This window comes from Daldinia caldariorum, assembly GCF_022478825.1.
Source record: "Daldinia caldariorum strain CBS 122874 unplaced genomic scaffold F4812scaffold_8, whole genome shotgun sequence".
Lineage (NCBI taxonomy): Eukaryota > Fungi > Ascomycota > Sordariomycetes > Xylariales > Hypoxylaceae > Daldinia > Daldinia caldariorum.
The window spans coordinates 22086-46538 of NW_025953044.1; the positions used below are offsets into that span (position 1 = coordinate 22086).

General features: G+C 49.1%; 9 protein-coding genes across 9 annotated transcripts; 6 read left to right on the forward strand and 3 right to left on the reverse strand.

Moving 5' to 3' along the window:
• Positions 1-675: 675 nt before the first annotated feature.
• F4812DRAFT_374844 (uncharacterized protein) lies at positions 676-2611 on the forward strand. Its single transcript, XM_047931977.1, has 2 exons — positions 676-1101; positions 1268-2611. Exons 1-2 carry the CDS (start codon positions 872-874, stop codon positions 2535-2537), a joined length of 1500 nt encoding a protein of 499 aa, XP_047790065.1. The 5' UTR covers positions 676-871; the 3' UTR covers positions 2538-2611.
• A 1-nt stretch (position 2612) lies between these two features.
• Positions 2613-4622, reverse strand: F4812DRAFT_374801 (putative cobalamin synthesis protein). The gene is made up of 3 exons (XM_047931976.1): positions 4121-4622; positions 3264-4065; positions 2613-3208 (listed from the first exon to the last, which is right to left on the reverse strand). Exons 1-3 carry the CDS (start codon positions 4498-4500, stop codon positions 2834-2836), a joined length of 1557 nt encoding a protein of 518 aa, XP_047790066.1. The 5' UTR covers positions 4501-4622; the 3' UTR covers positions 2613-2833.
• Positions 4623-5347: 725 nt separating this feature from the next.
• F4812DRAFT_374847 (GTP-binding protein lepa) lies at positions 5348-8028 on the forward strand. Its single transcript, XM_047931978.1, has one exon. It carries the CDS (start codon positions 5673-5675, stop codon positions 7731-7733), a length of 2061 nt encoding a protein of 686 aa, XP_047790067.1. The 5' UTR covers positions 5348-5672; the 3' UTR covers positions 7734-8028.
• Positions 8029-8546: 518 nt separating this feature from the next.
• Positions 8547-9949, forward strand: F4812DRAFT_427471 (DNA-binding protein). The gene is made up of 5 exons (XM_047934101.1): positions 8547-8758; positions 8814-8839; positions 8894-8932; positions 9025-9867; positions 9921-9949. Exons 1-4 carry the CDS (start codon positions 8669-8671, stop codon positions 9590-9592), a joined length of 723 nt encoding a protein of 240 aa, XP_047790068.1. The 5' UTR covers positions 8547-8668; the 3' UTR covers positions 9593-9867; positions 9921-9949.
• F4812DRAFT_374906 (ubiquitinyl hydrolase) lies at positions 9862-12993 on the reverse strand. Its single transcript, XM_047931979.1, has 4 exons — positions 12663-12993; positions 12526-12593; positions 10313-12408; positions 9862-10241 (listed from the first exon to the last, which is right to left on the reverse strand). The coding sequence occupies exons 1-4, from the start codon at positions 12688-12690 to the stop codon at positions 10097-10099; spliced, it is 2337 nt and encodes a 778-aa protein (XP_047790069.1). The 5' UTR covers positions 12691-12993; the 3' UTR covers positions 9862-10096.
• Positions 12994-13470: 477 nt separating this feature from the next.
• On the forward strand, positions 13471-14855 carry F4812DRAFT_427475 (FeS cluster assembly scaffold IscU). The gene is made up of 2 exons (XM_047934102.1): positions 13471-14088; positions 14171-14855. The coding sequence occupies exons 1-2, from the start codon at positions 13671-13673 to the stop codon at positions 14314-14316; spliced, it is 564 nt and encodes a 187-aa protein (XP_047790070.1). The 5' UTR covers positions 13471-13670; the 3' UTR covers positions 14317-14855.
• Positions 14856-15002: 147 nt separating this feature from the next.
• On the forward strand, positions 15003-17344 carry F4812DRAFT_374965 (DEAD-domain-containing protein). The gene is made up of 3 exons (XM_047931980.1): positions 15003-16849; positions 16925-17037; positions 17090-17344. The coding sequence occupies exons 1-3, from the start codon at positions 15254-15256 to the stop codon at positions 17241-17243; spliced, it is 1863 nt and encodes a 620-aa protein (XP_047790071.1). The 5' UTR covers positions 15003-15253; the 3' UTR covers positions 17244-17344.
• On the reverse strand, positions 17029-19830 carry F4812DRAFT_427477 (Rft-1-domain-containing protein). The gene is made up of 2 exons (XM_047934103.1): positions 17445-19830; positions 17029-17378 (listed from the first exon to the last, which is right to left on the reverse strand). The coding sequence occupies exons 1-2, from the start codon at positions 19127-19129 to the stop codon at positions 17306-17308; spliced, it is 1758 nt and encodes a 585-aa protein (XP_047790072.1). The 5' UTR covers positions 19130-19830; the 3' UTR covers positions 17029-17305.
• Positions 19831-22009: 2179 nt separating this feature from the next.
• F4812DRAFT_374972 (hexose transporter) lies at positions 22010-24434 on the forward strand. Its single transcript, XM_047931981.1, has 6 exons — positions 22010-22390; positions 22455-22780; positions 22834-23280; positions 23343-23516; positions 23626-23858; positions 23931-24434. Exons 1-6 carry the CDS (start codon positions 22290-22292, stop codon positions 24297-24299), a joined length of 1650 nt encoding a protein of 549 aa, XP_047790073.1. The 5' UTR covers positions 22010-22289; the 3' UTR covers positions 24300-24434.
• The last annotated feature ends 19 nt before the right edge of the window (positions 24435-24453 follow it).

Sequence of the window (24453 nt, forward strand, 5' to 3'; positions counted from 1 at the left end):
TTCATCTATCGTTGGTGCGGCTTAAAGAGGAAAGCCCTAAATAAAAGGTATTCGGCACGAGGGAAGCTGGCTGACGCCACCAGGTGAGGCTTGGCGTAGGCCAAATAACGATATATTGGCGGCTTCATATTTGAAATAGGAAACCCAAAGGATTTGTCTGATGCGGAACGGTGTGATCAGCTTATTATTGGGCGTTTCGACGACTCTTTCTTGAGCTTGATGGCGTCTCTTTAGATATGTCTTACGCCAGTGCGGAGGCATAAGATGAAACGCACGACGGCTGCCAAAATCGAGTTATACGAGATAATCTATTCAAAATCGCGTGGCTTTTATAGTGAATTTCTTTGAGAATTATTTGGTCGCTCGATTAAGCCTGCGATATTATTGAAGCTTACAGTCTCAGCTTCGGTAGATCGATTGTTGGATTAAATTCAAATCCTTGGTGTCGTCAGCCTCACATATAAGATAGCTATCAAACATTGGTAGCGAAAAAAATCGGTCTAGTTTAACACTTAGCGTATTTGCGAGGGCGAGGACATGCGAAGCTATCTCCAATTCTTTTGTTGCTTCCTCTGAGCTTGAACAACGCACTCACAATAGATCGGGATACACATATGAGTCGCCTGTATGATGATATCCACTCGAAACCCCTGTTCGAGTTTCTAAGACGTCCTACCGATATAAAATCCCACAGCGTACTAATGGCCCGCTATTTTTGGATTTACGGACCGTCCCGTACGGTGCGGGGCTCTCTGGTACAACACGGTAGCCGAATAGTGGACCGAGGTACGTACACCGTCCCCGAACTAAAAATTTCTCCCGAAATCCACTACCGCAAATCGGTCCATCAACAACCTCAATACCTCACAACATGGCGAAACCAAAATCCCTTACGAAGCAGCCCAAGGCAAAGCCGAAAAAGGAGCAGAAGCTAGAGTCGGTAGACGACTTTCAAGCTGCAGGGGTTGAGTTTGAGGAAGCCGCCGGAAAATGGCGTGCCGGAGACGCTGCCAAGTCCATGCGATTCTTTCGCCGGGCTATTGATATGTACGATCAGGGGCTTCGCATGTTTCCCCGGAGCATCGACCTCGCATATAATAAGTAAGACACTTTCCCGGGCGCTCTCGGTCATTTCTTCTTTCTCTCTCACACACACACACTCTCTCTTTTTTTTTCAAATTTTTTTTTTTTTTCATGCGATATACACTTGTTCATCCGATGAGCGACCGCCCCTATGCGCCACGTTCGTGAGCTAATAATCTTGCAGGGCCCGCGTGCAGCTGGAGATAGCTACGCATCCCATTCTTGTGGATCAATTAGAACAGCCGCTTAGGGCTGTTTTAGAAGAGGCGTTGGCGTCTCATCGGTACACTTTAGAGCTGGATCCGGAAAACACGGATGCGCTATTTAATCAGGCCCAAGTCCTTACGGCCATCGCCGAGCTTATAGCTAGCGATGAGGACGGAGAAGGGGGCGGCAACGAAGCCGAAGCCCTCAAGGCGCTCCGTGAGGCGCTCGACCTACAGACAATTTGTCTTACTCGGCAGGAGAGGAAATACCAGGAATTCCTAGAGCTGGAACATTTCGCCGACGAGCAAAACGCGAGCGAGAAGCCCCCGCCGGCTTCCGGCTCGAAAGAGGCCTCGGAACCTAGCGGAGCCGAAGAAGATGACGAATGGTTCAACGTGGTAGAGCCGGTCACGATCGACACGCTTATCGATACGCTTCTCGCTCAGATGGGCACCCTCACCACTTTCTGTAGCATTTTGAGCGGGTCGCCCGAACAAGCTCAGCCGGGCACGCTCGTCTGGGCGGAAGAGGTCGCGACGGAACTCGTGGAGAAGATTCAGGCTATCTCGGGCGAGAAGCAGGATAGGTTACAAGAGATCGCTCTGGCGAGAGCCAATCTTGTTTCGGCCATGCTAGAAGCGGCTTATAGAACTGGGCAGACGAACGCCGAAGCTTACGGTCGCGAATTAAATTTGGCATTTTCCAATCCTAATCTTCAGATTGATAGTTTTGTGGACGGTCTCATGGCGAAAGCTCGTTCTTTTCTAGCTCTTAGCTCAGCTATGGCGGATGCCGACAACGAGGACGCCCGATCGCAATCGACGATGCGGTGGAACGTCCTGACGGCTAGCATAGCAAGCCTCAAGTCCGCTTCAGCTGCAAGGGGGATTTCTCAGGAGGATTTGGTTTCGACGCATCTGTTACGCGGCGACGCGTCTTTACATCTTTATTCCATGGCGTTCCCGCCTCTATCTCACCAGACGGCCGTAAACACTGCCTCTCAGAACGCCAAGAACGCCGAAGTATACTACCGCAACGCGAGCAGGTTGACTTCTGACGGGGAAGAGAGGGATGTCGCTTCTTTAAAGTCGATGGTGGCTCAGTACCTACAAGCTTATTCCCAAGGAAACGCCCAAGGCGACATAAGCGGTCTTCTTGGAGCCAGTCCGCGAGGTCAGGGGTGGGTTATACAGCAGCTTGAAGACATGATGGCGGAGAATCTTGTGCCTCAAGCGTTGCTTTCTTAGCTAGACAGTGAGTAAAATTAATTGACTTGCATTAATACCCAGCGAAGTTGGACAGATACCTGAGCGACTCCAGATATTTCTACGCCGTATCCCTTCTCTCTCTCTCTTTTTTTGGCAAGGTCGCCAGACACAACCGCTCTAAAATATACACGAGTTACAGTTCACGATACAGGGTATATCTATGCGGTATGATTCAGGAATTACGTTTAAAAGTCACAGGTTAACTGCGCCAGGTACCCGCATTTTACATTTGTATTTGTGTCCCATCGCCGCTGTCTATCTTTATCTCTAGGGCCTTAATGGCCGTGGCCGCTATGATCGTGGCCTTCGTGGCTAGACTCGATCCAATCTTCAAACCCGTCTTCAAATAACTCGTCCAACCTCTCCTGGGCGTTGTCAGACTCCATCGCCTCCTCCCAGCTGTAGAATTCGTTGTCATTCAACAAACAAGCGTCGAGCGCCTTTCTCAAGCGCTCTTCGCCCCCTTTTCGCATCTGCTGACCGATAAAGACCAATTCCTGCCTTCGGTCCCCCCATTTTCCGTCGAAATCCCGGGTTATGGCTTTTCTCGTCTCGGGATCCGTGGGCCATTCGTCCTCCGGAACTTCGCACCGCCACAGATCTTGTCCCGATATGGTCAACATCACACCCGCTTGCGACCATTCGCCATACTAGGTCAAAATCACGTTAGCATCGATGATTAGCGTGGCTCGTTGAAGTACTCACCATCCTCGGCCTGGTCGCTAGCCATAAAAACCCCTTGGATCGCAACAGCGGTCCGAAAGTCTCGTCTGCCATCTTTGAAGCTAATCGAGCTTTAGGATTGAGTTGAGGTTGCTCGTCCTCCATATCTGTGTCTTCTTGCTCTTCCTCCTCGTCCTCCTCGCCTCCTTCTGTGCTGTCCACGTCCATATCTTCTCCTTCTATCTGGTACTCGGTTTGAATGACAACGAATACGTTCTTAATCATATTCCAGAGCCGCTCCGGGTGGAAAGGACGCCGAGCTCTATATACGAACGTGCCTATCCCGTACTCCTCCGTCTCGGGATTAATTTCTTCGTTTAAACTCTTAAGCCATCCGGCGCTAAGAGCTGCCTTTTCGTATGAAAATAGGCGGGTGTCGAGTATTTCCTTCACATCCAACCGACACTTCGTGGTGGAGATGACCTTGGCGTTGGGGTTTAGCTTGCTTACGACGCCCTTGATCCGGTTAACCTCTTCCTTGCTAACCAGGTCGCACTTGTTGACTATAACGATATCCGCAAATTCTACTTGATCAACCTGCAAGTCAGATATATTCCTATCGTCTTCCTCCGGTACGTCCGTCTGGCGATCGACTAAGAAGTCTGCCGTAGCAAAGTCCTGCATGAAGTTCACGGCATCTACGAGCGTGACGCAGGTATCTAGGCGTGCGACCTTAGATAGACCGCCAGCTTTGAGAATCTCTGCCAATTTCTTATTGGTCTCTTTATCACCGCTTTCTTCTGCCTCGAGATCATATCCTGCAGCGATATGCATATCGGCAAATCTGATACCGTCGATTAGTAAAAGCGGCTAAGCTACAGATGAGATATTGGACTTACTCTTCAGAGAAAGTCTCGGCGACTTGCATCGGCTCGCTAACCCCGGAGCTCTCGATGACAAGATACTCTACTTGCTTCTCCTCTGCTAACCTTGCAACTTCTTCGAGAAGATCTCCTCGTAAGGTGCAGCAGATGCAGCCGTTCTGCATCGCCACTACTTGCTCTTCCTTTCGAGTAACATCGTGAGAGGTTAGTAGGGCGGCGTCGATGTTTAGAGCGCCGACATCGTTAACAATAACACCAATACGAAGACTGTGATCGGGAGATGTGAGGATATTTTCGAGAAGCGTGGTTTTTCCCGATCCGAGAAATCCGCTAAGGAGGGTAACAGGGAGCCTCCCCTCGGTCTTGTTATTATCAATGAGGCGTGCTGGAGCCATTTTGCAAAACTTTTAGATATGGAACGTATCGTCACTACTTTGAGGAGGAAGAAAAATGTCCAACCGCGAATATTCTTCTGTCTACAGGGGGGCCACACTTTTATATTATAATCTTTCCCCTCGCTAGAACATGAGAGGGCTAGGGCAGAGGCAGGGAGAAGGCCAGGAAAAGGCAAAACTCTGTAGCTGATACTACATCTATCGACCTATAAGCCGTTGATATTCGATCGCTTATCATTTTATGAATGGACGAGACGGTTTGTGGGAGCACCTTGTTGGCTTTTCGGTATGATATACCTACGTACCTACTTTGCGAGAAACACAGTCTCCGGATCATGTTTATGCTCCTGGTCGTGTACATCCTGCCTATCAAGCACCCTCGGCTATACCTCGTGGAAGGCTATGTCGTTTGGATGGCTTATAAATGGGTGGAATCATATGGCTCGTGTGTTGAGGACCTTGATGGTAATGTTATGCAGGGTTGTCGACGAACCTTGATGGCTATGGAGATGGTAGCTTAAAGTTGAGTAATTCGTGCTATTTGATTGGTGCGAGCCGGTAAGATTGTCTACAATAAACTACGTCCTATGTCCTAACACTCCCTCCGTATATGACATCCATCACGGGCATACCCGACATTGGCGGCCAACTTATTGTTCAAAGCTGGCTGAGCAGCTACTAGTTTGTAATAATACTTGATGCATAGGTCGATATGTTCTTTGGCTGCAATGCGACGTTGCTGTGGAATCCTCATTGTTCAAAACAATGGAATGGTTAGCATTTTGGTGGTTGAGTGTACCAGGTAGGTAAGTATATCAAAATATATTAACTGCACCGCCATCTACGTATTTACCTTTGCATTCACATAATTACATCCAAGACCTGATTGATGCGAAACCGGCAATATAATATCTGTATCTTGCATCCTCAAAACGGATTGGAAATACAGGTAGATATGCGTTGGTGTAAGTGGTGGCCTTTCGCAACTACAATAGGTACCTCCCAACTCTCCTTTTTGGACGCCTCCCTTAACGATAAGATAAAGGCTTATCGATAACACCTATCGTTCGACTTCCCTTGGGGAATTTTTATCGCGTGCCGACCGGTCGGGGATAGCTTCAGAATGTTCTTGACTCAAAACCGACAGCATCAGGACTGCACAATTCGTATGGATGGGTGGTAGATTCAAGCTTCCATCGGAACTAGGTCTCATGCGATCATGTCTCCGCTCATCTTCGTTCCGTACGACGACATATAGTAGTATCGGCACCTTCAAGCCAAGATGGCCCTCTTCTCAATTCGCGCGGAGGGCCGGAGCCCTGCCGGGGACAACCGCTCGATCCTGGATACTAAACGTCCCGCGGCGATATAGCAGCACGAAGGCCGTAGTAGCTAGTGATCTAGAGCGTCGCATCGCGGCTATCCCCATAGAACGCTTTCGTAACTTTTGTATCGTCGCTCATATCGATCACGGGAAATCCACCCTGTCGGACCGTCTACTCGAGATCACCGGCACCATATCGTCTTCCAATACCAATCGCCAGATTCTCGATACTCTAGAAGTCGAGCGCGAGAGGGGTATCACCGTCAAAGCTCAAACTTGTACCATGATCTATAACCATAATGGTGTCGACTATCTGCTGCATCTCGTCGACACGCCCGGTCACGTGGACTTCCGCGCCGAGGTTACGAGGTCGTACGCGAGCTGCGGAGGCGCTATCTTGCTTGTCGACGCGAGCCAGGGAGTGCAAGCCCAGACGGTTGCCAACTTTTACCTCGCCTTTGCGGAAGGACTCAAGATTTTACCGGTCATCAATAAAATCGATATGACGGCAGCCGACGTGCCGAGAGTCTTAGAGCAGCTAGAGTCTACTTTCGAGCTCGATTCTAGCAAGGCTATAGGAGTGAGCGCAAAGACCGGTCTCAACGTCAAAGATATCTTACCGGCCGTAGTTGAAAATATCCCAGCGCCCACCGGCGACGAGTCTAAGCCTTTGAGGATGCTGCTCGTGGACTCGTGGTACGACAGCTTCCGGGGAGTTATATGTTTGGTCAGGCTCTTTGACGGAACCGCGAGGGCGGGAGACAGCATCGTGAGCTTCGCGACGGGAAATAGATACACCATCGGCGAGGTCGGTATTCGATATCCCACTCAAGTTCCCCAGACGGTCCTGCGCGCAGGCCAGGTTGGTTACGTGTTCTTTAATCCCGGTATGAAGAAGATCCAGGATGCGAAGATTGGGGATACCTTCACCACCGTGGGCTCCGAGGATATTGTCGAGCCTTATCCTGGCTTTGAAGAGCCTAAACCGATGGTTTTCGTCGCTGCTTTCCCCACGGATCCCGCCGATTATAGCCGCCTCTCGGACAGCATCAACCAGCTCGTGCTGAACGATCGTAGCGTTACCTTGTTTAAAGACCACTCCGAGGCGTTAGGAGCGGGTTGGCGCATAGGCTTCCTCGGTAGCTTGCACTGCTCCGTTTTCCAGGACAGACTTCGTCAAGAGCACGGCGCGAGCATCATCATCACGGAACCCGCCGTCCAGACAAAAGTTAGGTGGCGCGACGGAACCGAGTCGGTCCTGCAGAGCCCAACAGACTTTCCTGATCAAGATGACTCGCGCACCCGAGGCGCCACCTATTACGAGCCTTACGTGCTAGCTACGTTGACGGTGCCGGAAGAGTTCCTAGGTCGCGCTATCGAGCTGTGCGAAGCCAACCGCGGCGAGCAGGAGAGCATCGAGTTCTTCCACGGCATGCAGGTCATCCTCAAGTACCGCATCCCCACGGCACAGCTCGTAGACGACCTGTTCGGCAAGCTCAAGGGCGCTACAAAAGGATACGCGACGCTGGACTACGAGGACGCCGGGTGGCGCGAGAGCAAGCTCGTGAAGCTGCAGCTCTTGGTCAACAAGCAGCCGGTGGACGCCATCTCGCGGGTGGTGCATCTATCTCAAGTGGAGCGGCTAGGAAGGCAGTGGGTGACCAAGTTCAAGGAGCACGTTCAGCGGCAGATGTTCGAGGTCGTGATACAGGCGGCGGTGGGAAAGAAGATCATCGCGAGAGAGACGCTGAAGCCGTTCCGTAAGGACGTGCTCGCCAAGCTGCACGCTAGCGATATAAGCCGTCGCAGGAAGCTGTTGGAGAAGCAGAAGGAAGGTCGCAAGAGGCTGCGCGCCGTGGGTAATGTTGTGATTGAGCAGGAAGCGTTTCAAAGGTTTTTAGCCAAGTAGTTATGTGTATTATACCAATTAATTCAACTGCATTGATGGTATTTTTTCTTGGTCTCTTTTTTTTAAACTATATCCGTTAGATCCCTCCGTCCACGAACTGGCAATATTTCAAATATTTTGACCTTAGAGGCGTTAGAGTCAAAATGTGCCACAGGTGGTGTAATAGCGTAAGTTAACACCCCCGCAAAAAATGGCCTGGTGGGCGTAAATAGGTGGATAATGGTAGACGAGGCTATCTCCAACTGCAGATACCACGTATTGGGACCTCGCTCTGGCGTGGTAACCAGTCTGTGGGCATCCCCGTATTACCCCAAAGGTCGACGACACCTCTAACAGATAATTAAGAATCGAATACAATGATGGAATACTTTACTTTTTAGTATTTCGAAGTATATACGGTTATTTGACTTGATTTGACTTGTTGGACACGCTGGGTCGAATAGGAGTTAAATAGGGGTGAGTGGACTTAACTTGGGAAGTATAGGCTTGCGTGACGATTCCACCATGATGTATAAGTTGCCCCATTACATGGGAGCCTACATCTAATGGAAATTATATCGTTAGAAAGCCCTGATCGGTGCGACACTAGCTACATAATTTTTATATTTACACTCATGAAAAGGGGGATATAACAGAGGATGCGTTGGGGACGCGGCGTATTAAATTGAAACAACCCTAGGGATACCATGTGATGCCCTTTCCTATATGCGGATAAGAGGAGATAGGAAATTTGGTAATGCTACCCGATAAATAAATATCTTATCGTTGTGCTTAGATTAGAATCTTCCTAGCTACTATGAGATTATCTAACAATAGGTTGGTTTTCAATTCCATCACCCTGTCACCCCGCCAAATAATCCCAAGTAAACAAACCACAACGACTTTGCGTCCCAAGTTTAAGATCCATAACATCGCACACAAGAGAATCAATCAAGATGGCGCCGAGCGGAACAGAAAAAGACAAGGACAAATCCAAGGTTCATAAATTGGCCCTCAAAGGAAGCGCCAAACTTGTTGCCGAATTTGTAGGTGGCTTTTCCTCAAACCGCGCCCGGCTGAGCTAACAAATCAATCTTTCAGTTTCAATATTCTATCCATACGATCTTGTACGTATCAACTATTTCCATGCGATCCTATGCTCTCACTAATTTTTTTTTCAGATTCCAGAGAGGCGTCTACCCTGCCGAAGATTTCACAGCGTACGAGTCCCTAACCCGACCCTATCTATCTATCTATCTATCTATCGCCTACTTCGTACACACTCACTCCCCCCATAAACTAACCAGAGCAGCGTCAAAAAATATGGGTTGAACATGCTGGTATCCGCCGACGACCAGGTCAAGGCGTACATCAAGAAGATCATGTCGCAGCTCGACAAGTGGATGCAGCGCGGCAAGATCAGCAAGCTGGTGATCGTCATCACCGACAAGGACACGGGCGAGCACGTGGAGCGGTGGCAGTTCGACGTGCACATCTTCAACGCGGGGAAATCCAAGAAATCCAAGACGACGACCACCACCACGACCACCACGAACCAGGAGAACGACGCTCCCGCCTCCGCCTCAGCCTCCGCCTCCAACACGGCCCTCCCCGATCCCTCCAAGACCGAGGTCGAGATCCAAGCCGAGATTGCCGCCCTCTTCCGCCAGATCACCGCCTCCGTCACCTTCCTGCCCCAGCTGGCCGGCGATTGCACATTCAACGTTCTGGTCTACGCCGATGCGGATAGCGACGTGCCCGTAGAATGGGGAGACAGCGACGCCAAGGAGATCGTCAACGGGGAGAGGGTGCAGCTGCGAGGATTCAGCACCACGAGCCACCGCGTCGAAACGTTGGTGAGCTATCGGTTGGGAGAATGAACGTAACGCATCGGCTAGCTTCATTTCGCATCTAATGTTATTGTACTATTGGGATTGGTAAAGGGACGAAGTGACATGGCGTTATGGGTTTTCTTTCTGGCTACGAGTAATGTTTATACGTTATGCATTTAGTTTATAGTCTCAACTTGGCTATTGATAGAGTGTCTCGTCGAGAATATTTTATTTTTAGTAATAATGCTGCAGTCATCGACCGAGTTTCTATGAAGCATTGGATCCATTCACGATAGAAGCTTACAATATTTATTTACGCACAGGTAAGCGCGGGCAAAGTCCTCATAGACGCACAAAACGCTGATAGCTGGTACAGAATCTATTAAACGATTCCCGAATCAGCAGCTCTATCGAAGGCAGCTCAACCGCCAGGTAGCCCTCAACTATCTATGCCTCTGCCGGAAGTGTCTTTCTCGGATCTAAGTCACGAATGACCAATGTATGTATATCATGTATCAACACCATTCTCCCGGTTGCTCCAAATGCTCATCTTCATTTTACACGGTTAAAAAAATATACGTATGCCGTCTTCTTCATCTCTTCGATATCCCCTGCCTCCACCACCTTCTCGTCGTTGAAAAGCACCCACTTTGGCGTTGTAGTATCAAGTAGCTTGCGGATGAATGCCACGTAATGTCTATTTGGTTAGCTCTATCGTTGTTCCCAGTAAGAAAAAAAAGAAAAAGAAAAGAAAAGAAAAAGGCTTACCCCGTATGAATACTGGTTCCCTTGTGACACACGATGCTCTGCAGTTGAAACTTTGCTGGCAGATCCGAGCTCCCTGCTGGAGCGGTCTCTTTCGGCGACGATTCAGCTTCTTCGCCAAAATCACCCTGGTCGTCAGGATGGCTAAACAACCATTCCACCGCCCGTTCTACGTCGCCGTTCGTCTCCTTTAGCGCTTTGCGAGCTTGAGGCGCACCGAATCCCATAGATCCCAGCATCTCGATCTTCTCGGGATCCGCGGCGGCGCTACCACCCGATCCCGCTCCCGCCGGCGCGAGAACTAGAGGCTCGTCGATGTCGGAGTCTTCCATGTGTCCGAATAGCCACTCCATCGCCGCGTTAGCATCCGAGTTGCCCGTCGCGTGTAGCGCCTTCTCGCAGCGGTTGCGAGGGAATCCCATCGCCATAAGTCCTTCGAGCGCCGCTTCGTTAGGTATAAAAGCCGGGGCCGCGGACGCTTCCTCTTCGGGCAGAGGTTCTTCGGAAGGCTGAAGTCCGGAAGAAAGATACTTGTCCAGGAGGAACGGCTCGTCCTCCACAATCACCGGCACGTCAACCTTTCGAGGCACCCAGTTCTCTATCGTCATCTTCCGGGCGTTAACCACGAGCGTGGTCGGGAAGGTCTTGAATAAGGATCTCTTGGTAAATCCGTCCTTGCTCCCGCACGAAGCGCATGTCAACTCCACCAGCTCCGTACCGGTGAAGTTATCGAGACACTGCTTAAGCGTAACCGGCTTATAGCGATCGCCTTCGCCTTGTACGGCCGGCAGCTTCTCCAGGGGCACGTCGATAAAGATACCATCCTGCTCGTTGCTGCTATACCGGACCTTCTTGCACTTTAGGCACTGGAGCCGCTGCTCAAGGACGAATCGGAAGGGCTGGGTAGGATCCTTCAGAGGCGCTGGGTGCTGGGATCTGGTGATAAGCTTGACTAGATGCTGTAAGAGCTCGAAAGCGTCCTGTTGGCGCATCGTAGAGAACTCGGCGTGTCCCCGGCCGATGAGATGCTTCAGCATGCTAGGCGCCAGTCCTTTCTGGTGCGGAATCTCGGGGGAGTTCTCGGACGCGATGACGTCGGTGTCCGGCTTCGAATAGCGACCCGATAATAATCCGTCCCCTAGCTTCCGAAGCTGCGTCTCGAGATCCTGAGCCGGGTCCTGTACGATGGGAAGGTCGGCTTCGGGAATGTTGTACCGCTCTTGAAACGCGGGCAGGTCGAATAGACACTGGAGTATGCTTGCGAGGTAGCAGCTGTTACCTAGATTCTTTAGTCCTGTGAGACCGGGTCCGAATAGGGGCTTCAGTTCTTTTCCATCTTCGGTAGTCATGGAAAACTCCCAGCGCAGGTTCTGCTCGATTTGCATCTCCGTCAAGCTCTTCTCCGTCTTGACTTGGTCGGATAGGATGATGCCCCAATGCGCTAGATGGGTTGCGAGGTCGCTATCTACGCGCTCTTCGTCGCATTGGTAGCAGTAAACGTCTGCTGTGCCTTCCGGACTGATGGATCCTAATTTAACAGCGACAGCGTGCTTCGATTCCGTAGCGTGTGCCAATCCGTGAGAGTTTCCTCCGACTCCACCAAACTGAGCACGGCCGCAGCCCAAGTTACCGCACTCCAAGCATAGCCATAGATTCTCCTTTAAATCGCACTTGGAACAGTGACCGAGGTCGCTCTGAAGCTTTCGGCTCTCTTGCTGCTGCAAGAGGAGGATGTGTTCGCAAGATGTAAGCTCTTGCTCCCAAGCCTTGACCTCTTCTTGTCTCGAGAAGGTATTCGCCTTGAGGATTCCGTCGACGATAGGTGCGAGTTTTGGACTAGTTTTGTCGAGCTCGACGACGCATTCGTGACACTTAACAGCGGTGGTAATATCGTAACGGTCGGCTTCGGTCTCGGCCGCGATGGCTAACTTGGTAATTTTCAGGGGAGGCTCGTCCTTTACTACTCGCTTTCGAGTTCGTCGGATATTGAGAGCTAGCGGGTGGCTACGAGTGACGTGATGGAGTTGGGAATGTGCCCTAACGCCTAAGCATCCTCCGTTGAAGCACTGAAGACAGACATCGAGGCCTTGTGGCTCATCCTAAACTTGTAAGCAAACGCTCCGAGGGCGAGGCTGTGGGATCGGGATTGCGGTATGGTCTTCGGAAAAAAAGATAAAAAAAAATGAATAAAAAATAAAATAAAATAAAAGACTTACGATGGAGTCGAAACATTGGGTACAGTCTTCTCGATAGACCGACTGAGCTGGCGTTGGAGGGTGTAAAGCTGCGAGATGACAGAAGAACGTAAGCTATGTGTGAGCACTAGATATAAACAGTCCCTGCCTGGACTTACAGATTGAATCAAGATGGGGACACGCCATCTTGGTGAGGATAGAAATGACCAAGTTACCAAGTTAGAGAAGAGGTAGAGAGGAATGGGATGATTGGAAATGTGGCAGGGATGAGGCGATAAAAAAATAAAGTGAGTGCTGCCTATGAAGCCACAAACGATGTTTTAATTTGCGACCAAGTTCACAAACGTGAAGCGTGAAGCAAAGCTACCTCTAGACAAGAAGCTTCGGGCGGGGCTAAAGTTTGTGAATGGAGGGGTATAAGAGGTACCTACAACACTTATGCGACGGAAGGTGAGATTGCCCCAGGCTTTACGGAAGTACAAGTGCTACTTAAAACCCTACAATAAGGTACATAATATAGTGCATAAATACCTAATTAGGTACGTATCCAGCTAGGTACGCAACGAGTAGGTACCGCCCGTACTTAGGCCGGTTAGGTACCTAGATTCCCTATGTAAATCAGGTAGGTACGCCAGCAGTTGCCAGCAGACAGCCTAGAAAGTTCGGTCGAGATTATCGGCCTCGGGCCCTGTAAGCGCTAGATGCAAGCGCGGATCTGATAAGTAAAAGAAGTGGAGAAACCTCACCAATAAAGCCCACGAGCGCCCGAATTTGCACTGTCAAGTTTTATAGTGCATAACGCTACCACTGACCCCTCGTTACAGTGCGTATAGGATCTCCGAGGTTTATGATTTCATCGCCAATTTGGAGCGACTTGATTCGCCACAGAGCCCAGCCCCATCCTAATACCGAGATCGCCGACAAAGACCGCCTTCACTTTTTTTTTGGAGAGGCCCTAGGTTTTACCTCATCATCTCCGAATCATTAAAATACCCAACCTAGAAATTTCCACATCTTTGCTTTCTTTATTCCATCTCATCCGTAACGTAACGTAAGCATCGCCATCGCTTGCTCAACAAATTCATCAACCACACACGCGAAACTCTATCGCCAACGATATCTCAACTTACCTTAAAGCTTCACATCTCAACTTTTCGTATATCAAAATGTTCTCGCGAGCGTTAGCAACCTCTGCTCGACGAGTAGTCGCATCGGCTGCACCTCGCGTCGCCACCCGCCAAACTCTTAACCCAGCCGCCAACATCGCGCGCCGATCCTATCACGAAAAGGTTTTGGATCACTATAGCCGACCGCGCAATGTAGGGTCGATGCTTAAGACGGATGCCGATGTTGGTACCGGTCTAGTTGGCGCCCCGGCGTGCGGCGACGTCATGAAGCTGCAGATTCGTGTCGACCCTAAGAGCAACACCATCTCCGACGTCAAGTTTAAGACTTTTGGTTGTGGCAGCGCTATCGCCAGTTCCAGCTACCTGACGGAATTGGTAAGAGGTATGACGCTTGAGGAGGCAGGTCGTATCAAGAATACCGAGATCGCCCAAGAACTTTGCTTACCACCTGTCAAACGTAAGTTTCTCTCTCTCTCTTTATATTTATTTTATCTTATTTTTGCCCCTCATAAATTGCATCTGATACTAATGCTTAACAGTGCACTGCTCCATGCTCGCCGAGGATGCTATCAAATCCGCCATCTCCAACTACTACAGCAAGAATCCCCATGCCAAGCCGACAAATCTAGCTGGTACCGAGGCAAAGATGCCCAGCGTTAACGAAGCTGCGGCGGCAACTGCTTAAGTATGAACGCATCGATTTTTTTAAAGAAACCATTCGTTACTTGCATGGGATACGGAGTTAAGATCGGAGGGGAATGAAAAATCGTGGTTTTGATAAGCAGTTCATGCGGGGATACCGGTATGGATATTGCCTCGTGATAATACCAGCAACAACAGATCGCCGCGTGTTTCTGCTGTGAGAGGGGTGTGGAAGGGGTATATTTGATGTTACGGTTAAGTTTAGCCAGGTTTGGAGTTCAATGCGATGGACGTGAATCTCGTCAGTAATTGAGTTATCGAACTTGGGTTGTTTGAGCACTCATTAAGAGATGTACAATAGTCCTCACCAAATAAAATCGTGAAGCCGCTTTGTAGCTGCCTGAAGTGTACCTAATGGTCACGCTGTCGCATGGATACCTTTTCCTTTAGTATTCTCAATTCAAGTTCATAAATACCTAAGGTATCTACTAGAGCGGCGATGAGCGTCGAAGCTCACCTATGTATTCGATTGCGAGAAACAATACACTGCCCAATTAAATCTAATTATTTAAATAATTATGAATACCTAGGTACGTAAGTATTAATATTTCGAGCATTCTTAGATTTTATACTATTAAAATGAAGTCATACCCGTGTCTCCCGCTCAATCAACCCATGAACGTTGAGTTATTATCGTCAAATTGACTTTTTTCTAATTACTCAGCTCTCCACATATGCCAAGCTATAAGCGCCACTATGATAGTGGCACTGTCTGCATTATCGATCGTTATCTAATGTCTTATCTTATCTGATTCAGGGTCCTCGAATGATTTTTTTTCTTTTTTCTGGTTAGCTACCTTGATGTCCTCAAAGTTCTTGTGCTCAAGTCTTTTCAACGCCAAATTTACTTTTTGGTGTCGCATCTCACCGGCTTTTCCCTACGATTGAATAAAGTCAATTCAACTGCAAAGCCAGCTGTAATGTCGAAGCACCGTCTCGAAGATGCCGAGGTAGAGGCGGCCACTCTCCCGCGCAAGAAGTCCAAAAAGGACAAGAAGGACAAGAAAGAGCGCAAAGAAAAGTCCCAAGATGTTGATTCGACGGCGCCGACTCCGGTAGACTCGGCTGTAGAAGCAATTGCCCCAGATGTTGACGGCGAAAAAAAGACAAAGAAGGATAAGAAAGATAAGAAGAAGGAAAAGAAGGAAAAGAGAAAGGCTGAGAAGAGCAACGACGAGGTCGATGCAAGCAATGAAGCCAACGGAGCCACCGAGGATGCCGCCCCTGAGCAAAATGACAATGGCGACGAGGTAGATGTCGAGCGCAAATCTAAGAAAGAGAAGAAGGATAAAAAGGATAAAAAGAAGAAGCGAAAGACCGAAGATACCGAGACGAACGGTACCCTTGATAGCAATTCCAATGGACAAGTTGAGAGTACTTCGAATAAGACCTCCGAGGCAGCTCCCGCGTCCAATTCTTCGCAAGGTTACGAGCAGACGGCAGCTCTCTCCGCTGTACCAGAGTCTGATATCGCCGCCTTCCTTAGCAAGCATGAGATCACCATCACAGATCCGCTTTCTGATAAACCTTTCCGACCCATCATCGAATTCTCTCATTTACCCTCGTCAGGTCTGATCGCCAAGAATCCCTTTGCTTCTTTCAAAGCTCCGACGCCTATCCAAGCGGCCTCTTGGCCTTTCGGGCTCTCGGGTCGCGATATCGTCGGTGTAGCAGAGACGGGGTCCGGAAAGACTATTGCTTTTGGTCTCCCGCTCGTCTCTGCTGTGTTGGGAATGCCCAAGGCCAAAGGAAACAATAAGATACGCGCGGTCGTGGTATCTCCCACGCGCGAGTTGGCGATGCAAACCAACGAACAGCTAGCGAAACTCGGCAGCTTGGTAGGCTTAAATACCGTGTGTATTTACGGTGGCGCTTCCAAGGATAATCAGAGAGTGCTTTTGCGAAAGGCGGATATTGTGGTTGCGACGCCTGGTCGATTAAAGGACTTTTTAGAAGAGGGCTCTGCTAAGCTTGATGGAGCCAAATTTGTGGTGCTAGACGAAGCCGATCGCATGCTGGACAAGGGATTCGAGGACGATATCAAGCGGATTATTGGGTGCACGCCCAGGAAAGAAGACCGTCAAACTCTCATGTTTACAGCAACGTGGCCCCAGAGCGTGCAGTCTCTCGCGTCAACCTTTATGGTATCGCCTGTGAAGATTCAAATAGGCGGAAACGAGAGCGGCGACTTGCAAGCGAACACGAGAATCGAGCAGCGCGTGGAAGTTGTAGATCCTCGTAGCAAAGAAACCAGGCTGTTACAACTGCTCAAGGCGCAACCCAGAAACGAGAGAGTTTTGGTCTTCTGTCTCTACAAGAAAGAGGCCACTCGCGTCGAGGGATTCCTATCGCAGCGTGGTATCAAGGTTGTGGCCATTCACGGCGATCTCAAGCAGGAGCAGAGGACGCGAAGTCTCGAGGCTTTCAAGTCGGGGCAAACTCCCGTTCTCGTGGCCACTGATGTTGCTGCTCGCGGTTTGGATATTCCCGAAGTGAAGTTGGTGATCAATGTTACGGTACGTTCGAGTTTGATTCTCTCTATTTTTATTGCTTATTTTTACATGCTTCTGATACTGACTTCTTGGACTTAGTTCCCCCTTACCATCGAAGACTACGTTCACCGCATCGGACGTACCGGACGAGCTGGTAAGACTGGACAAGCCATCACTCTCTTCACGGAACACGACAAGGCTCATTCTGGAGAGTAAGTTTATTATTAATTATCGCGTCAGGTCTTCTACTAATGCTTCTCCCAGACTTATCAATATTCTCAAGGCCGCTGGACAGCCGGTACCTGAAGAACTCTTGAAGTTTGGCACGGTCGTCAAGAAGAAGACCCACAGCACTTTCGGCGCTTTCTTTAAAGATGTGGACATGACGAAGAAAGGAACAAAAATCACATTCGATTAAGTAGTATGAGGGCTTAGGAGCATTACTTTCTATGAAATTGGGCTATCCGTGGATTTTACACGTTACCTTGAGACTCTACCACGGCCGCGAATAGAATGATAGGAGTCTAACAGATACTTGCGTTCGGTGTAAGCGCTAGATTAACAGTTAGAATTCATATGTATACGCATAGAAAGATAGAGGGTTAGTCAGGGGGCTTACATGATAATTACGAATGGTACAGCTCTAGTTGCGACGGTAACGAGATCTGTAAATACGTGCGGTGATGTGCTCCCGACAGAAATCCCAGCTCTCATCAGGGAAGCCCAGAACGCCGCTGTAGCAACAACTAGGAAAGCCAGGCCGCTTGGAAGGACACTACTCCAGCTAAAGTCTACTCCGTTGGCTCTGAAATATCGCGAGATAAAGCTCCCGCTCCAGACGATACGACATAGCATGTTGATGCTGTTCGCGTACACGAGGCCGACAGCACCCAGGTCCAAAACTCGCAGCGAGACGAAGCCGGCGATGCCAAATGCTAGGCTAAAAGCAACCATCCACGAACTCTGGCGGTGTACCTCGGATTCCGTAGCGACCGACGATACGAACGCTTCCGCGACGCCGTTGATAGCCAAGAGCGGGATGTATAAGCAATATCGAGCCAATACGGCCCCGGCTCCGCTAGCCGACCATTTAGTTCCGGCAACGATTTGAACCAGCAGAGGCGCAGCATAAGGACCCACGGTGACGACCACGATGCTTAGGAGGACGTAAAACTTCAGTAGGGCTTCAAGATCCGAGCGCGCCTTAGCGATGGCTTGCTCTTCGGGGGAGCTCTTGGCGGATGAGAGTAATTTGCTAAAATAATTTCGACTGCTCTCTTCGATAGGTTGGAAGACCAGACGCGCTAATAGGCTCCCGTAATTATTGGCGAGAGCATAAACGCCCTGGGATCTCGGGTCGGACAGGATAGAAACTAGAAAGGTGTCGCCTTGAGTTAGGATGTGTTTGACAAAAGATTGAGCTGTCAAACTATAGGCAAGCTGTAGGGTTGGCCTATAAAAATATCCCAAGACGTAATTGGCGTCAGGGGCTCGTGTGGTCTTGGATTTCGCGTCCGTCTCTTGTTTCGAAGGAGTATTTTGCCTCAGGAAGACAGAGAATCCTTCATCCGATGCTAATCGTGCGCCATACCAAGCGTAGACGGCGAGAAGACCCGTGCCGTAAGCCAATTGTCCCAGAGCAAAAGGCAAAACGCCAATTTCCAAACCCTTCTTCCAAGCCCAATTGGCCGCGCCAAATGTTATTAGACATCGTAGAAACGTAGCGACAGACTCGGCCGCGGCGCGAGGCCCAAATCGCAATCGATATTGTAGTATGACGAAGGCGGGCTCGGAAAGTAGTTCTACGATAGCGGCGACGGCGTATATGCGAAGAGAGACATCAAGATATGGTGTAGAAGCGGTAGCTACGTCGACATAGCTTAGATAGGCCCATCCAAGCCCTGCGGAAGCTCCCAATCCCAACAGAAGGGATATGTGGGCAATGTTCACGACAGATTGGCTGTCTCTCACATTTTCGGCTCGGGAGTGGTTGTCGGTAGAATCAGAAGTGGAATTAGAAGCGGACGAGGGGCTCTCTTGTCGCTGGATAGCTACGCGCAAGCTCTCGCGGGCGAAGAATAGTACGGATATGTAGTAAACTTCGAGCTGAGTCGAGACTCCTAGCAGTTGAGCAGTGAGGAAACGGAGTAGCAGCTGATTGGCGACAAAAGTGACGGCGCGCGACGCGATCTGGAGAATGATAAGTAGGGATGCGCCATGAACTGCGGAACCCTGCTTTGGAATTTTATTGGGGTGCAACTTTTCACCATTGCCATCCTTGGAGGCAATTGCTTTGTTAGTCATGGTTATACCATTGATGATAGCTCAATGTTCCATTTTTGGAGAGATCTTTGGCACGCGACGGAGATGATGACAAGTTGAGGTTTCGGTCCGGGCTTACCTAACTTTTCGGGGTCCAGGCATTACCTAGTGGAGCCAACTGTTTGGAAATCTCTAGGTACCGTTTCGCGCTCTGGTGTACTATGTAGTGCCAAGCCATAGCAAAGTTTATTTCTCCAAAGGCTTTTTTTCAAACCTAATTTGTAATGTTCACAAGCACACAAGTATCTAATTACAAGAAGCATGCCAATTTACTCAATTAAACACAAGGAAATGGAGGGGATGCATTGTTTCAATTGGAGCTACAAGAAATAGACTCTATCCGATAGCGAGAGTGGTGATATTTTTTTACCGTCTTGCATTTGGCGACCATGCTTTGTTAAATTAGGTACTCGAAACAACTTTTGTAGCTGGTAGCTGACCACTAAACCTTTTATATAGGGACATAGGGAAATTAGGTACATGCTGACACGCTAACACGTGACTTGAAAATATGATAAGCTGGAGATTTGATAAGCACCACAATTTATCAACTCCCCCATCTTCTGTTTTTCCACACTTGTGGTCCTCCCACATTCTCCCACCTAAGTAAAAAACCCCGTGGGGGGACGAAATACTACGAAAAATTGATCCATCCGTCCGTACAGCCGTTACCTTAGGTAGCGTGACATATAAAGATTTCCAAGCTAATGCGGATATTAAAAAAAGAGAAAAAAATTTACTAACAGAGAAGGACCGATAACAATCCTGACCGCTCGACGCTTAGTACTGGAACCTGAATAGTATCGGACCGATGTGTGGATATAGGAAATATTACAATTTCACTTATTTCACTTGTTTAGTACTAACTTTACCGCCTACGGTGTAGTTCAGCTAATCTAACCCCCTAAGAATCTCCCCATAATCCCCATAGAACTCCATCATTCATTGCAGTCCAGATTGGGGTCAACGCAGCTTTCTCCTCTTTACTTGTTACCATCGTCACCAGTTTGAAAAGGCGCAATGCGAAGTCCAGAACGTCGTACCCACAATTAAGCAGTCAAGCCGGCTTCAGCTAAGCATCGTCACATCGATCATCGATCATCCCCTTTATGCGTCATAGTTAGGCAATCTTCGTATATTTTCGAAGAGGACATATGCATCCCAAATACCTTTGCTTACTGTTCGAGACTTTCTTACTGGTAATGACGTTTCGCTGGCGGTCAGTTATCACGCGCAGGTTATTATCCAGAGCTACAGAGCTCAAAATCCAAAGCCAAAGCACGGTAAGATTCACAAGCATTTACAAGCGATATCTCGAATTGATAATTATTCTATCGAGCGTCAATTATAAGTCATAATGATTACCTATCCCTCAAAACGAACCTTGGCCGCCGTGTCATCGGCCGAAATGCCCGCATTTGATAATTATGGCGAAAATCCCCGGGGAGCGTGGAGAAATGGGGAAAATGGGCCGACTCGAGCTTGTGAGGCTAGAGTGATTTTTTAATCCTTTTTTTTTCTTGGTCTCTTTTAGGGCGCCTCCGTCTCCCCCACGTATGCCCACATTCGCCCACATTGTCTCCCCACGCAAAGCAACGACAGAATCCCCATGGTACGACCAAACTAGTTTAGGTCGTGGAATTCCTGCGTTGGATTTTCTTTTCGACGGCATTCTTGATACAAGGTCAAGTTTCCAAGTATGACCCCCCCAAAATCCGGAGGCTACTTTCGATCTTGCTTGCAGCTTGGGCTTACATCCTCCTTTGGGTATTGCTACTGCGACGACAAGACGTGACCAAGCGCGCTAATGCGATGAAATTCTGTTACCGCACTCCATCCCGTCTGGGCGTCATGGGTAATGCCGTTGATCTGCTTGCTTGCTGCTGTGCGCGTAATACAGCATATAGATTTGTTCCAGGATTACCTCTGCTCGAGTGGCACGGCTTTCTCTCTTCGAAACTACTATGTACGTGCTTCCAACGTTCATCGTAGGACAATTATCACAAGAGCGAGATGAAATCTCAAAAAGCCCCTGACTAAGTCACGCTATCCAGTAGCTAGCTACCTCTCAGCTCCGCGTCGCTCCGAGCTTCTAGCGTTTGTGTTTGTCCCCTTTAAGTAATACTTCCATATCACTTATTTAATGCTTCCCAACCACGCGTTGTCCCACAAGGACAGGCTGCGGAACGAGCTAGAAAAAATGCCTTAGCCTTTCCTTGTTTGATGTAGCTGGTCCCGCAAAATGAAGGATTTGTGGTGTGAGTACCAGATGTTGGGGTGAGCTGGTGAGCTGGTAAGCTTGGCGAGGTGATGGATTCCATATCCGCGGGACTTTCGAGAATATCGAACCTACATCTTGCTGCGTTACAATCGGACCGGCCGGGGAACGTGGTACATGGACTTTGCGAAGTACAATCTTGGCAGGGTTTCCATTCCGGAAAGTAGAGAGAATGATTGATGACGATTTCAGGGGAGCGAGTTCTGGTACTTGCTGTAGATACCATCTCTCCTTTCCGCCGTCGTAACTTGAACGCTCAACACCAATATCATCGAAATATGTATGCGATGCTAAGGTACGTGATGTTTTCAAATCGTATAAAGATAAATAGCATTTATAGGGGTAGCTACCTAACCTAAATCCATGTAACTAGCTAAAAATCTACGAGTGTACATTCGCGAATGTACAAATACCTGCAGCCGAAGGCCTCGACTTCCACGGCGGCTCAAATCCACTTACCCATCCCGGTATCCTCGTGTTATTTTTTTCAAATAGGAATCCCTCGTGACTCCCTCTCCACCCCATTTTTTTTCTACCTTTAGTCCCTTAGTGTGAAGTCATCGCCCCCTGGTTACCACAGAACCGAGCATCGCGTCTATACCGCATCTGGTTTTGTTTGGAATCCCAACATCAAGGCACAGAGGTACCAAAGATATATTATATAAGGCATCTATCTGCCTTATTTATATTAAATCTTATTCATGAATCCCCAGCATTAATTAAAATCCCCATCCATACATCCATCCGTCCATACATACATACATCCCTCACTTCTACGCGCGACACCAATATATGGTCCTTCAAGTAGCGCGACTGCGTGTATTCGCCGATTCATAAAATTATACGGCGCATTAATAACTTACCATGGGTCGCTTCGCTGTGAAGAAGCCCGAGCATGAAGCCGGCAAGGCATGGCCTGCTATTGTCATCGGCCTGTTCGTGGCATTTGGCGGTATCTTATTCGGGTACGTCTAAAAAGAAAGAAAAAGGAAACATGTCGTTATTCTTTGCGCTAACTCTCCTTACCAGCTATGACACCGGAACCATCAGCGGTATCCTCGCTATGGAATACTTCCAGACCCTCTTCTCGACCGGTTATGTCAACACCAAAGGCCATCTAGACATTTCTCCTTCCCAATCCTCCGCCATCGTATCGATTCTCTCGGCGGGTACTTTCTTCGGTGCCCTCGGATCTCCGTTACTTGCCGATTCGATAGGCCGTCGACTCTCTCTTATCGCCTCTTCGTGGGTATTTATTTTCGGTGTCATTTTGCAAACGGCCGCTACGGCCCTGCCCCTGTTCTTAGCTGGTCGATTCTTCGCCGGCTTTGGCGTCGGTCTGATCTCTGCTTTGAGTACGTATTCGTAAATCCCAGATACTTTCCTTCTAAGCTTACTCGTAGCGTAGTTCCTTTATACCAGAGCGAGACGGCGCCGCGTTGGATTCGAGGTGCCATCGTGGGCGCTTACCAATGGGCTATCACGATCGGTCTGCTCCTCGCTGCGTGTGTAGACTATGCCACGCAATATCGTCAGGATACCGGCTCGTACCGTATCCCCGTCGCCGTGCAATTTGCCTGGGCAATCATCCTCATCACGGGAATGCTTGTCCTACCGGAAACTCCTCGATTTTTGGTCAAGAAGGGGCAGCACGAGAAGGCGGCGGCCTCTCTCGGACAACTCCGAAGGATCGATCGCAACCACGAAGCTATCCAGGAGGAGCTGCGCGAGATCAAGGCGAACCACGATTACGAGATGAGCATCGGAAAAGCTAGTTACCTCGACTGCTTCCGCGCGCCTCTGCTGAAGCGTCTTCTCACCGGTATGGCGTTGCAAGGACTTCAGCAGCTATCAGGTATTCTTTTCCCCCCTATTTTTCCTGTAAAATATTCTAGTCCGCTGACTTTTGTTAATAAGGTGTCAACTTTATCTTCTACTACGGCGTGAACTACTTCAAGAACTCGGGTATTCAGGACCCCTTCGTTATTCAGGTCATCACCTCTTGCATCAACGTGGGTTCGACCATTCCTGGTTTATGGGCTGTAGACAAGTTTGGTCGTCGCCCGCTTCTCTTATGGGGCGCCGTCGGAAGTAAGTGGCCTACTTTTTTATTTTGATTTTGATTTTTCCCCTTTTTTTTCATTTTTAGAAAAAGAGGAGACGTGAAAAATACGAAAAACATGTTGCTAACCTCCTGCAGTGTGCGTCAGTCAGTTCCTCGTGGCCATGCTCGGTACCTTGACGACAGGCCAAGATGCCGCTGGTAATACCGTAGTTCACAACGTCGCGGCACAAAAAGCTGGTATCGCCTTCATCTGTATCTACATTTTCTTCTTCGCCAGCACTTGGGGCCCTCTCGCGTGGGTCGTTACGGGAGAAATCTTCCCCTTAAAAGCCCGAGCCAAGTGCTTGAGTATGACCACCGCCACTAACGTAAGTCGATCCCCTCCCTTTATAGCCAACCTTCTATTCGAGAACACCGCGCTGATTATCTTTTATAAATAGTGGCTTCTGAACTGGGCCATCGCTTACGCTACTCCTTACCTCGTCAACTATGGCGAAGGTTACGCCAATCTCCAGTCGAAAATCTTCTTCGTTTGGTTTGGCGCTTGCTTCATCTGCATCGCCTTCGTGTACTTTTTCATATACGAAACCAAGGGATGGTCGCTCGAGGAGGTCGACGAGCTGTATAGCGAGGTTAGCAGCGCGCGCAAGAGTGCCGCGTGGACTCCGAGCAGTACATTCGCTCAACGGCAAGGCGCCAACGCTATCACCACCGATGTGGACGCTCCCGGCAAAGTGGTGGGGGAGAAGTTTGTCGAAGATGGCCCGCACGATGGAGTTTCGCATCACGAGGAGCATTCGGCTGTATGAGATCGGTTGGGATTATGATGACCTCTTGTTTATTTGATATTTGCGTAGCCCATGACATGTACTTTCGATATCCCCCCCTTTTTTCTATGTCTCCTGAGCCAAGTTTCAAAGAAAGACTTGCTCAAGAGTCGCGAGAAAAGCATGAATTCTATAA

Coding starts and splice junctions, on each gene's coding strand:
- F4812DRAFT_374847 (XM_047931978.1), top strand. CDS start 5,673: ATGGGTGGTAGATTCAAGCTTCCATCGGAACTAGGTCTCATGCGATCA.
- F4812DRAFT_374801 (XM_047931976.1), bottom strand. CDS start 4,500: ATGGCTCCAGCACGCCTCATTGATAATAACAAGACCGAGGGGAGGCTC. Junction 4,066..4,120: donor GCCGAGACTTTCTCTGAAGA/GTAAGTCCAATA, acceptor CGACGGTATCAG/ATTTGCCGATATGCATATCG. Junction 3,209..3,263: donor TAGCGACCAGGCCGAGGATG/GTGAGTACTTCA, acceptor ATTTTGACCTAG/TATGGCGAATGGTCGCAAGC.
- F4812DRAFT_374972 (XM_047931981.1), top strand. CDS start 22,290: ATGGGTCGCTTCGCTGTGAAGAAGCCCGAGCATGAAGCCGGCAAGGCA. Junction 23,281..23,342: donor AGGACTTCAGCAGCTATCAG/GTATTCTTTTCC, acceptor TTTGTTAATAAG/GTGTCAACTTTATCTTCTAC. Junction 23,517..23,625: donor CTTATGGGGCGCCGTCGGAA/GTAAGTGGCCTA, acceptor AACCTCCTGCAG/TGTGCGTCAGTCAGTTCCTC.
- F4812DRAFT_374965 (XM_047931980.1), top strand. CDS start 15,254: ATGTCGAAGCACCGTCTCGAAGATGCCGAGGTAGAGGCGGCCACTCTC. Junction 16,850..16,924: donor AGTTGGTGATCAATGTTACG/GTACGTTCGAGT, acceptor TCTTGGACTTAG/TTCCCCCTTACCATCGAAGA. Junction 17,038..17,089: donor GACAAGGCTCATTCTGGAGA/GTAAGTTTATTA, acceptor TGCTTCTCCCAG/ACTTATCAATATTCTCAAGG.
- F4812DRAFT_374906 (XM_047931979.1), bottom strand. CDS start 12,690: ATGGCGTGTCCCCATCTTGATTCAATCT. Junction 12,594..12,662: donor TCCCCATCTTGATTCAATCT/GTAAGTCCAGGC, acceptor GTCATCTCGCAG/CTTTACACCCTCCAACGCCA. Junction 12,409..12,525: donor CCCAATGTTTCGACTCCATC/GTAAGTCTTTTA, acceptor TTACAAGTTTAG/GATGAGCCACAAGGCCTCGA.
- F4812DRAFT_427471 (XM_047934101.1), top strand. CDS start 8,669: ATGGCGCCGAGCGGAACAGAAAAAGACAAGGACAAATCCAAGGTTCAT. Junction 8,759..8,813: donor CCAAACTTGTTGCCGAATTT/GTAGGTGGCTTT, acceptor TCAATCTTTCAG/TTTCAATATTCTATCCATAC. Junction 8,933..9,024: donor CCTGCCGAAGATTTCACAGC/GTACGAGTCCCT, acceptor TAACCAGAGCAG/CGTCAAAAAATATGGGTTGA.
- F4812DRAFT_374844 (XM_047931977.1), top strand. CDS start 872: ATGGCGAAACCAAAATCCCTTACGAAGCAGCCCAAGGCAAAGCCGAAA. Junction 1,102..1,267: donor ATCGACCTCGCATATAATAA/GTAAGACACTTT, acceptor ATAATCTTGCAG/GGCCCGCGTGCAGCTGGAGA.
- F4812DRAFT_427477 (XM_047934103.1), bottom strand. CDS start 19,129: ATGACTAACAAAGCAATTGCCTCCAAGGATGGCAATGGTGAAAAGTTG. Junction 17,379..17,444: donor GTACCATTCGTAATTATCAT/GTAAGCCCCCTG, acceptor CTGTTAATCTAG/CGCTTACACCGAACGCAAGT.
- F4812DRAFT_427475 (XM_047934102.1), top strand. CDS start 13,671: ATGTTCTCGCGAGCGTTAGCAACCTCTGCTCGACGAGTAGTCGCATCG. Junction 14,089..14,170: donor TTGCTTACCACCTGTCAAAC/GTAAGTTTCTCT, acceptor AATGCTTAACAG/TGCACTGCTCCATGCTCGCC.